General features: G+C 42.2%; 1 protein-coding gene across 1 annotated transcript in view; it reads left to right on the plus strand.

Moving 5' to 3' along the window:
- The window catches only part of LOC125599280 (RNA-binding protein 3-like), a 690-nt gene extending 244 nt beyond the window's left edge, over nt 1–446 (plus strand). The window contains exon 2 of the mRNA XM_048772702.1: nt 39–446. Within this exon, the coding sequence (XP_048628659.1) occupies nt 39–446 (408 nt within the window). The remainder of the gene's footprint in view (nt 1–38) is intronic.
- Nucleotides 447–12500: the final 12054 nt, after the last annotated feature.

Here is a 12500-nt window from a genome sequence, read left to right on the forward strand (position 1 = left end):
TACTCCTGGCCGAGGCAAACAATGAACTCCTACTAAAGAGTAACGGAGTTAGACCGGCCGGGACAGCACCACCACCCGAAGCCCATGAGGTTGAGAAGAAGGATCCCAATGAGACATACTTTGTCCAAGACAACAAGAAACCATACGGCAATAGCCGTGGTGGGTTCAAGAGGCGTGGACGTGATAACTCAAACGGCCGAGATGGCTACTCAACTGGCCGGAAAGGAAACCACAATAACCGTGGTCGTGGTTCCAATTACGGCCGGGGTCGAGGCAGCTACGGCCGCGGACGAGGTGGATATCCAAACCATCTTACACGTCCAACAAGTCTCTATGCCATAGATGCGGGAGTGACAACCATTGGGCAAAGAATTGTAGAACTCCGAAACACTTGTGCGACCTCTACCAAGAGAGCATCAAGAACAAGAATCCGGAGGCAAATATGATCCAAGAAAACGCTCATGAGGACAAGGGATATGGGTATGATGCTGACAATGAATCCGACAAGGATAACCAAGATGACCTAATGGATTTTGAAACATCTGATTGTCTCAAGGACTAGTTTTCGAATCACATTGTCTTATTGCTTTATGTTTTTGATTTGGTGTTTTTATTTTATGTAATGGAATTTTTAATAAGAAGAGTTTTAAACGTCTTATGAAGTCTCTAAAGTTTAGAAATTTTATTTATAGAATGAATGATGAGATGAGTATACTTGTGGTGGATAGTGGCACAAGTCATACAATACTTAGAGACAAAAGGTACTTCATAAATCTCACAATGCAAAGCGCAAAGGTACATACCATTGCGGGTGAGGCTAGCCTGATTGAAGGTCACGGCCAAGCCTATGTGATGATGCCTAATGGCACTCACCTAGAGATCAAAACCGCCCTGTATTCCCCAAGCTCTAGAAGAAGCTTATTGAGTTTCAAGGACATAAGATTAAACGGTTTTCACCTTGAAACATGGGAAGAAGGAAACAAGGAGTTCCTTAACATAATTTCGATCACCAAGGGCAATAAGATGATCCTAGAGACTATACCCGCAATGCGTACTGGTCTATACTATGCACGGATCAGTATGATCGAGGCAAATGCCTCCGAGCTATTCACTTTATGGCATAACCGGCTTGGCCATCCCGGAACAAGCATGATGCGAAAGTTGATAATGAATTCACAAGGGCACATGATCAAAGGAGTTATCCCATATAAGAATCTCACATGTGCAGCATGTGCACAAGGGAAACTCATTACTAGGCCATCACCAGCCAAGGTTAACAAAGAAACCTTAAACTTTCTGGAAAGGATTCAAGGAGATATATGTGGACCAATACACCCACCTTGTGGGACGTTTAGATACTTCATGGTCCTCATTGATGCATCGACCAGATGGTCGCATGTCTGCCTACTATCCACTAGGAACCTAGCCTTTGCACGGCTCCTTGCCCAAATGATAAGGCTGAGAGCACACTTTCCAGATTTCCCTCTTAAGACTATACGTCTAGACAATGCTGGTGAGTTTACGTCCCAAGCGTTTAATGAATATTGCATGTCCATGGGGGTAAGAATAGAGCACTCCGTGGCACATGTCCATACACAGAACGGCTTGGCCGAATCATTCATTAAACGGATCCAGCTGATAGCCCGGCCACTGCTTATGAAGTCTCAACTTCCGGTATCAGCATGGGGACATGCGGTTTTACATGCAGCAGAACTGATTCGCATCAGGCCATCTAGTGAGCATAGATATTCACCATCCCAACTACTTACGGGTCATGAGCCAGACGTGTCCCACATCAAGACATTCGGATGTGCCGTCTACATTCCAATTGCTCCACCACAGAGAACTAAGATGGGACCACAGAGGAGGATGGGAATATACGTAGGATATGACTCCCCAAGCATCGTCAAGTATCTTGAGCCAACAACCGGTGATTTGTTTAAGGCCAGATACGAGGACTCACAGTTTGATGAGTCCACATATCCGTCCTTAGGGGGAGATAACAGCCGGTTGATATCAAAAGATTTAGAATGGTTTAGACCATCAACATCTTGGCAAGATCCTCGGACTAGAGATTGTGATCTAGAAGTCCAAAAGATTATACATCTACAAGAGCTAGCTAACAAATTGCCAGAAGCATTTACTGACCCAAATAGAATGACACTATCACACAACCCGGCTTGTAATGCACCCATAAGATTGAACGTCCAAGAAGGACAATGTCAAGTGGCTACAGAGTCTAAGCAACGTTTAAAACGTGGTAGACCTATTGGTTCCAAAGACAAACAGCCTCGGAAGTCCAAGAGAGGTGCTGGATCCGAGAACATCAAAGAAACCGTCCAGGACATAGATGGACCGGTCGAGCCGACCAGGACGGTCGAGCCATGCGTACCGGCCACACCCGATGATCCGGCCGTTCCTCAAAGTGAGGTCCGGGACGCTGGGCTTCACGGGACAGAAGAGCCGGACAATCAAGAGATCTCTATAAACCATGTAATGTCCAGGAAACAATGGAACAGAAAAGATATCAACGTTGATGATTTATGAGAATACAAGGTAGCACTTGAGATCATGGATAAAGATGAGGATCTAGAACCCACGTCCATACAAGAATGCATGCTAAGATCAGATTGGATCAAATGGAAAGAAGCTATAAACGTGGAGTTGTTATAAAACATGTGTGGATTGCCATTAACCAAGACAAGAAGAGAAGGCCCATCAGGCCACGACCAGGCCCAGCCATGGCCACGTCCAAGAGAGAGAGAGTCGGTCACATCCTAACCGACTTAAGGAGAGAGAGAACCGACAGCAAGGAGGAGAGAGAGTCGGCCAAAGCATTGGCCAACTTAGGATATAGATAGTTTCCTTTTCCATGTATTAGTAGATTTCCTATTTCATGTAGGATTAGGATAAGTACTCTTTCCATTTATCTCTATCTTGTAATCCTTATATAAGGAACCCCCTTTGTTCATTAATAATATACAGAAAGAATTACACACGAAATATTCAGTCTCAAACCCTTCTTTTACAACACGTTATCAGCACGATAGTCTCCATACCCTGAGACAAAACCATAAACCAAAATCCGTCACACATAAACCCTAAATCAGGCGGAACTTCAAATCGATCGATCTCTCCAACCCCGACGAACCAGACGACGAACAACATATCAAATTGAAGCTCGTGACGAGACGAATCCATCAGCGCAAACCGTTTGTTGATCCGATCTCAGACGCGCCCACACTCGCAGCAACAATACACGGCGCCGACTTAGTTCTTGGAACCCTAATCCGAGCAAACAAGATTTTCTAGCCAAATTCAAATCTTGTGAAAGATAAGTTCATCATACCTTAGTTATTTGATGATATATTGTTTAGATTATGATGTTCATGTAATCTAATACTCTTTGTTTTATTGTTTCATGAGCTGAAGAGGAGTTAGTGCGAAGAACCCTAAAATTGTTCTTGCTTGAATTCTGGCTTGCATACATCCGATCAGATCCAGCCCTAAGGTGTTTCTGATCCTAGACGTCCTCAGCTCCCTGTTCAAAACAAAGCCAGTCCACGATCCAAGTGAGACAGCTCGCAATCTAGATCAGCTTGCATTCGCGAAATAGACAGCACGCGTCCGAGGTTTATCCGTCCATCTTGGTGGTCCGGTTCAACCCTACAAACAGTGGTATACCGATTAATCTGAGAACCTAGTGATCAAACCTAAAACCCTAAGAGTTCTTGATCAAACCCCAAAATTAATAGGGATTAAAATTGATCATCTCATAATCACTAGATTGAAATCGATTCCAATTAGAACATGTTTGATTGTTTTATTGTTTCTGATTAAATTATAAGAAACCCTAAATCTGGAATCAAAACCCTAAACCTTAAAAGCTAGAATCCGACTTTAAAAGTGCTCTTGCTTGATTGAAATCTGGATTGATTGAGGTTTAGGATTGATAGATTGATTGATAGATCTAATCTCTAAATTCGAAATCCTTAAAGCCTTGAAACCCTTAATCGGCTACTTGAAAGTTTAAAAAATGGTTTTTGAATGAGAGTTAGGTTGCTAGATTGATTGATCCTAAAATCTAGTTGAAACATTACCAACCTTGAAATTGGTAAACTTGATATGTATTGTGTGGCATTGTGTTTTGTCATGAATCATATTGGACGACCATAAGGTCTAATGCATTGCACACACACGTGGCCTTGTGCCCTTGATAGATTGAAAGCCGTGTGGCTTAATACATATCTAAGTGGCTGTATAGCCTAGCATCCGGATAGTCACATGACCCGGACTGCATCATGATCCGATCCTTAAGATCGTTGTATCACATAATAATCGTGAAAATCTAAAGCATTACATTGCAAAGCCGTATGGCCTTATATCCGGATGGATATATAAACCAGATTATAACATGAACCAATCTCTAAGATTGCTGTATCACACTAAGATGGTCGTGAGGTCTAAGCATCACAAGACATGGCCGTGTGACCTGACTCACACCATGATCGATTGTTTTCATAGATGCGTAAGGACTTGTTTGTGGCCGAGCTTGTTAAATATCATGCGGCTACATGACAACATTGTGAACCTAAATATTAAATGACAATGTGACTTAGATATCGAAAAGGGACTTGGTGATACAATCACCAAGGACAACAATGAGAATGAATTGGTACAATATTCCATCATCTCATTGAAGGTCTAAAAGATCAGTACATCACTATGGAAAATCCACTAGACTTTGGGTATGCTTCACAGCATAGAAATTACCACCATAAAACGGTGTTGCTTCCAAAGGCTAGAAATGACTGGAAGAATCTAAGATTCTTGGATTACAAAGTCATGGATGAGTACAACTCAGTCTTGTTTAAGACAGTCTCAATGCTGAGACTTTGTGGTGAAATAGTAACCAAGAAAGAGTTACTAGAGAAGTCCTATTCCACATTCCATGTGTCGAAAGTCATACTGTAACAACAGTATAGAATAAAAGGCTTCGCCACTTATACTAACCTGATCGCATGACTGCTTCTAGCAGAGACCAAATTTTCGATACGACTAGTCTTATTGCTTTATGATTGCAATTGTGTTTTAACCTAAGGATCATTCACGATTTTTATATATAATGGAATTGGTTTTAAAGTTTATTGAATCTTGCCTGATCTTACTTGAACATATGGATGTTTTAAAGTATTGCCTAAAGGGCATAAAACCAATAAAACCATGAATGGTATAGCAAGCATAGTAAAGAAACTATGGCTAAGGCATTTGCCTATAAGGCATTATATACACCCAAAGAAAACGTGGTCCATTGAGTTATAATGAATGGTTTCCAAATAAGAAACAATGGACAAACTAGAACGAAGCAAGTTCCTTCAGATTTTGAAAGAAAAATCGCCTAAGACCTTGAAAGAAAGTGATCGAAAACTATACCAATGATCCCTACTGATTTAAAACTATGCTACAAAGATCAGTATGATAAGAGGCAAGAGAGGTGGTGACTATAAAGACATAGCCCACGAAATTATACACTATATGGCAAGATAGGATTAGCCTTCCTAAAGTTTAAACTTGATGCAAAGAAATTGAAAAGGCACAAAGTTATCCCGTAAAGATCTCACGTTGTGAAACATGTACACATAGGGAAACTTATTAGGCTTAATAATCCCAAAGCACCACGACCTTATAGTATGGTCATGAGGGGGAGAGAGGATAAACCCATGATCAATACTACAAGTTCGTGTACTATGGTTTAAAGACCATGTTATATGGCTCGACCATTACTCGGCCATAAAGGGCCATTACCCGACCAAAGAGACCATGATACAAACGGCCAAACCAAAGAGGCTATCACCTATAAACAGCTTGGCCACGACCTGGCCATGACTTAGCCGTGACTTGGCCTCATAGTGCAGCCTTGGCAGCACACAGTCCATGACTCGGCCAAAGAGGCCGAAGAGACCATGAGAGACAACGGCCTGGCCGCAAAGGCCATAACCGGCCGGAAAGGCCATTACCTATAAGAGGTTCGGCCATTACCTATATGCTTGGGGACATTATGAATATACATGTACAGAATGATAATATGTATCAGGCCATATAAGTGAGCATAGATATTCCCATCTAAAGAATGAATACGGGTCATTAAAACCAGACATACCATCTTAAGAGATTTTGAAATAAACCACCACATACATATGTGTGCCGTCTAAGATGGAACCTCAGAAGAGGATTGGGAATATATGTTGGATAGGAGTAATACTTTCTCCCACGAATTCAAAGAAAGCTTGAGCCAAAACATGGGTGATTAAAATAGTGGCCAGGTACGGATTGCATGATCAAAAGAATCCGACTATCCAAACATTAAAGGAGAAAGATTATAAGCTGGATAAAGAAAGAGTAAAGGAATGATAAGAATGGTTTTAACCATCATTGTCTTGGCAAGATCCTCGGACTAGAAAATATGATATAAGACGTCCAAAGTAAGATAATATAAAGATAGCCAATTGAGAAGCTAATCGAGATGCCAGACACTGACCCGAAAAGAATGATTAAGTCATAACCAGCTTAGCACCAAATGAAACGTCCTAGAAGAGACATAATCAAGTTGCTATAAGAGTCTATACAAGATAGACCAAGTGTTCCATAAGATAAAGGAAACTCGGATAGAAAGGAAAGGTGCATAGACAGATCCGAGTTCATGATAAGAGAAACCATACAGACATTGAGAAAAGGCTGCGCAGCTAGCTATCTAAGGTACCAAACCATGTAGTCTTGGGACGCCAAGCTACTAGGCAACAAAGGTCCTGGATAATGAAATCTCAAAGTGATCAGATCATGTCTGGAACATAATGGAACCACATGAAAGTGTCGACACACACACACACATGAACATCTATATAAAGATGCATAAGAGAATAGCACTTGAACATAAAGAGATAAGCGAGGATCAGTGAACCCACGAATGAGTACTCATCATACAATCATAGAACCATAAAGATCATAAAGAATAGAAAGAAAAACGTGGAGGTTCAAGTATCTAAAGAGAGATGAGCGTATTGGCCATGTACATATACAGAAACGCCATCCGATAAACCAGTGAAATAGATGGATCTTGTGAGATAAAGAAACCGTGAGAGAAGACACATAATCACGTGACCTAGAGTGTCCATGTCTTCATATTGACAGCATTAGATCATAGCTTGCACAAGGTACTCACAAAGATCAAAGGAACAGATTATAAGGAGATGAACTCCTATGTGGTGATTGCTGCTACAGATTTTCGATATTAAACCAAGTCTGGTCATAAGAAAGAAATAGATACAATACTGATGTAGTAAGCAGCATATGGATCACTGGATAAGATAAGACAATATAGAATGAAAGAACAGCTTCGTTCCTAAGCTGATTCATGGACTGAAAAGCAGCTGCATATGGAAAAGAAATTGATCATACATGATCATTGATCTTGGAGTTGTATAAAAGACAATCCAATAAACAGTCTATATACATAAGAGGTTTTATAAGAAATTCCTTGTGCTTATACTAAACCTAAAGGAGGTTAGTGGGTGTCTGGCTAAAAACGTCCAGCACACCAGCTGAGAGCATCCGGCTCTCTGGCCAAAAGCGTCCAGCCCTCAGGCTAAAGACGTCCGGCCTATCAGCTCAAAGAGCGTCCAGTTCTTCTAGACACGTCCAACTTTTAGACCTAAGAAGCGTCTGAACCTTCTTGGTCACAGGCTAAAAGAAACTAAAGATCAACCATCAGGTTGCAATCCGACATCAGATCCCTTAAGGATCCAGCATAGCAGAATGGTCTGCCGCTGTATGAACTTCATAAAGCTTTGTCATAAGATTAAAAGGAGACATCTAATCTGTCGGATACCAAAGAAGTATTGTAGTCCATAAAGCTTTTAAGATCTATGACCTGAGGTCATGAGGCGCCATTAAGATTGGAATAAGGCATTACCTAAGGCAAGAAAGATCGATGTCCATACATGAGAATGTGTTCGGCCTAAGAGCCATGATAAGAGATTGTAAACCTCAAAGCAATAATCATTGAACACTCATAAATAAGTGGACAAGTATGGACGTGGTCTATGAACTAGACATGGATCGACCAGATTGAAACATGGTCGAATGATAACTGTCCAAACAAAGTAAAGAGTTTGATGTTCGACGATCACATCTAGACTATGGACAGATGCAAACACGTTTTGTAAAGACCAACAAGTGATCCCCGAGGACAATGTGATTCACATTGCTTAGCACACATGCTTTAAACGGGACACTCAATGTCAAAGGACATAAGAAACGCCCTAAGAGGTCTAAGTGGTCTTAAGTACGGTGCAGTACAGAAACTGACCGATTACTCCCATTCTATACCTACAGGATAGATCATGCATTAGATGCGTAGTATGTAGAACCTACACCGAGGTTCACATCAGGGGGAGTAGTGCGTGTTGTACTCTTTTTCCTTCATCATGGTTTTGTCCCACTGGGTTTTCCTGATAAGGTTTTAATGAGGCAACATGAAGCGTACTACAAATCCTGTATGGTTATGGCATCCAAGGGGGAGTGTTATAAAACATGTGTGGATTGCCATTAACCAAGACAAGAAGAGAAGGCCCATCAGGCCACGACCAGGCCCAGCCATGGCCACGTCCAAGAGAGAGAGAGTCGGTCACATCCTAACCGACTTAAGGAGAGAGAGAACCGACAGCAAGGAGGAGAGAGAGTCGGCCAAAGCATTGGCCAACTTAGGATATAGATAGTTTCCTTTTCCATGTATTAGTAGATTTCCTATTTCATGTAGGATTAGGATAAGTACTCTTTCCATTTATCTCTATCTTGTAATCCTTATATAAGGAACCCCCTTTGTTCATTAATAATATACAGAAAGAATTACACACGAAATATTCAGTCTCAAACCCTTCTTTTACAACAGGAGTTAGAATCATTGAGAAAGAGAGGCGTTTTTGGCCCTATAAGATTGACACCAAGAGATGTCAAACCAGTGGGATACAAATGGGTCTTTGTAAGGAAAAGAAACGAGAAAGGAGAGGTAGTGAGATACAAAGCACGGCTTGTAGAACAAGGATTCTCCCAAAGACCTGGAATAGATTATGAGGAGACTTACTCCCCTGTGGTGGATGCAACTACACTGAGGTATCTAATCAGTCTGGCAGTAAAAGAAAACATTGACTTACGCCTAATGGATGTAGTAACTGCATACCTATACGGACCACTGGATAATGAGATACACATGAAAGTTCCAGAGGGCATTGAGCTCAAAGACAAGAAAGGTTCTCGAGAACAACATTGCATAAAGTTGAACAAAGCCTTATATGGTTTAAAACAATCAGGTCGGATGTGGTACAATAGATTATCCGAGTACCTAGTGAAAGAGGGTTATAAGAATGATCCAATAAGTCCATGTATATTCATAAAGAAGTTTGACAGCAAGGGCTACGTGATCATGTCTGTCTATGTGGACGACCTGAATATTATAGGAACCTCTGGAGAGATTTCCCAAACCGTTGAATGTCTAAAGAAAGAATTCGAGATGAAAGACTTAGGGAAGACTAAGTTTTGTTTGGGATTACAGTTTGAGTATAAAGATAATGGCATCCTTGTGCACCAAGAAACATATACGGAAAAGATACTCAAGCAATTCAATATGGACCAGGCTCATCCCCTGTCGAGTCCAATGGTCGTGAGGTCCTTAGACCTTGAGAAGGACCCATTCGGACCAAAGAAGCCGGACGAGGAAGCACTCGGACCGGAAGTGCCTTACCTAAGTGCCATTGGAGCCTTAATGTACTTGGCTAGTCATACTAGACCGGACATAAGCTTTGCCGTGAGCTTACTATCAAGGTTTGGATCATGTCCAACCTTAAGGCACTGGAACGGAGTGAAACATCTGTTCAGATATCTGCAAGGAACAAAAGATCTCGGTTTGTTCTACACCAACCGGTCAGGAGAGAGCTTGGTTGGATATGCAGATGCTGGGTATTTATCTGACCCACACCAGGCTAGATCTCAAACGGGATATGTATTCATACATAGTGGAGCCGCAATATGCTGGCGTTCTACTAAGCAAACCTTAGTGGCCACATCATCCAATCATGCCGAGATCATAGCCATATATGAGGCAAGCCGAGAGCTTGTCTGGTTGAGGAACATGACCGGCCATGTCTTAAAAGAGAGTGGTCTGGCCGTGGGACAAGAGAAGGAGGAGCCAACGATCATCTATGAAGACAATGCGGCGTGCATTGCTCAGCTCAAGGAAGGATACATCAAGGGAGACAGGACCAAGCACATCCTGCCCAAGTTCTTCTTCACCCACGACTTGCAGAAGACAAAGGAGGTTCAAGTAGTTCAAGTTCGATCAAGCGACAATTCAGCCGACCTTTTCACCAAGTCTCTGCCTACCTCAACGTTCAGGAAGCTGGTTCATCAGATAGGGATGCGCCGGCTGAAGGATCTTCAGTGATGCCTTCATCAGGGGGAGTATCATGCGTTGTACTCTTTTTCCTGTCTATGGTTTCCATTTTTCCCACCTTGGGTTTTTGGTTTTCCTAGAGAGGTTTTAACGAGGCAACATCGTGCATGGTACTGGCCCATATGGTTATAGCATCCAAGGGGGAGTGTTATAAAACACATGTGGATTGCTAGTAACCATGTAAAGGAAGAACGGACCGTGTCCAGGCCCAAGACCAAGACCGCGTCCAAGAGAGAAAGAGAGAGAGGCGGCCAATGCATTGGACCGACCTTAGATCTTAGTTTTAGGAACTTTCCTTTTCTCTTCATGTTTATCTATAAGAAGTTTTCCTTTTTACTTTAGGATAAGGATTTGTACTATTTCCTTTTATCCATATCTTGTAATCCCCTATATAAGGGAACATTTTGATTAATGAAATACACACACGATTTCCCCATCTTTTACAACACGTCGACCTTTTATCTAATAAATGCATCCCTTCCAGAAGTCGGGGTTTGTTGCACGTATTAGCTCTAGAATTACTACGGTTATCCGAGTAGTAGTTACCATCAAACAAACTATAACTGATTTAATGAGCCATTCGCAGTTTCACAGTCTGAATTCGTTCATACTTACACATGCATGGCTTAATCTTTGAGACAAGCATATGACTACTGGCAGGATCAACCAGGTAGCATTCATAAATCAGGACAAGACCACGTCATATTCCCGCAAACACATGGAAAGTGGGAACAGACGCAGACTTGACCGTCATCTTTTGTCCGGAGACAAACGTGCTTAGCGGGACAGAATTTCTTCGGGTCACCGCCATAATATTTCCGCAACCGAGATCTCAGCAAACAGCTTATTCACCTTTGCGAACAATGCATAAACTATGCAAAGACGCAAGGATCACAAGTGCCGGCTTATGTGTTCACGACTTCCCCACCGAAGGAGATGCCGCAAACAACATTTTAAGCAAAGCTTAACAATTCCTTCCAGATAGGTACGCAACACAGGCCCCGGATCAGTTCAACAAGCATAAAACTATGCTAGTGAAGAAACTGAGGAGGATAGTTGGTCTGTAGTTGGGTGCGCGAGCACAGAGCCTACAAACACTAGCTATCCAATCACCACTCATACGCCGAATGTTCATTGCCCCGCTAACATCAATCTTTCCAACCACTCTTGAGATGTAATCAAAAAAGCAACTGGAAGACGGATGAAACCAGGCCAAGACCATGCAAGCGCGAAAATTTGAAGTTAGGGGCAAAACGGTCCACCGGAAAATTCGCCGGAAAAGTTCCCGGAAAATTCACCGGGGACAATCCGGCCATCGACCTCAACCCAGCCCTCGATAGTGTTGGACCGAACAGTCCAACACTACGTACCCGAACCGTTCGGGTACTGGGGGGTAGGAGGCTCAAGAGAGTGCCTACCCCTTATATATACAAAACGCTTTTTTTCAGTCTGTCACCAGTAGACATTGGTTGTGTTCCGGGGAGTATTTTTAATGTAAAAAAAAAAATACTTCGAATTTGAATCTGATTTTTTGCATGCTTCATAAGGATGGTTAAAGCTATTTTCTGGTAAATTTTCATAAATTTCTTTTGCTTCTAACCATGTCTTTTGCATGCTACAAAGGTCGGAGTTTCGTGGTCTAAACGGATGTCTACAGCAACTTTTGATCAACACTTGACATCCTAAACTCTTTGTTGACATATTTTTGATGTTTCCTTTCAGAAAACTTTCTTCAAAAATATTAATTTTTGCATTTTTGGCTTCTCGGGTGATTTTGGCTGTCCGTGGGTGATTTTGGCCCACGTGGGCTGTCTGTTCAGTACACACGGACGTCCGTGTGTGTCCGTCAGCACACACAGGACGTCCGTGGCCGTCCGTCAGCACACACAGGACGTCCGGCTGTCCATCAGTACACATATCAGCACGCTCCGTGGACTGTTCGGGTGATTTTGGCCCACGTGGGCTGTCTGTTCAGTACACACAGGACGTCCGTCAG

The sequence above is a fragment of the Brassica napus genome, unplaced genomic scaffold (assembly GCF_020379485.1).
Source record: "Brassica napus cultivar Da-Ae unplaced genomic scaffold, Da-Ae ScsIHWf_1828;HRSCAF=2464, whole genome shotgun sequence".
In the NCBI taxonomy this organism is placed as follows: Eukaryota; Viridiplantae; Streptophyta; class Magnoliopsida; order Brassicales; family Brassicaceae; genus Brassica; species Brassica napus.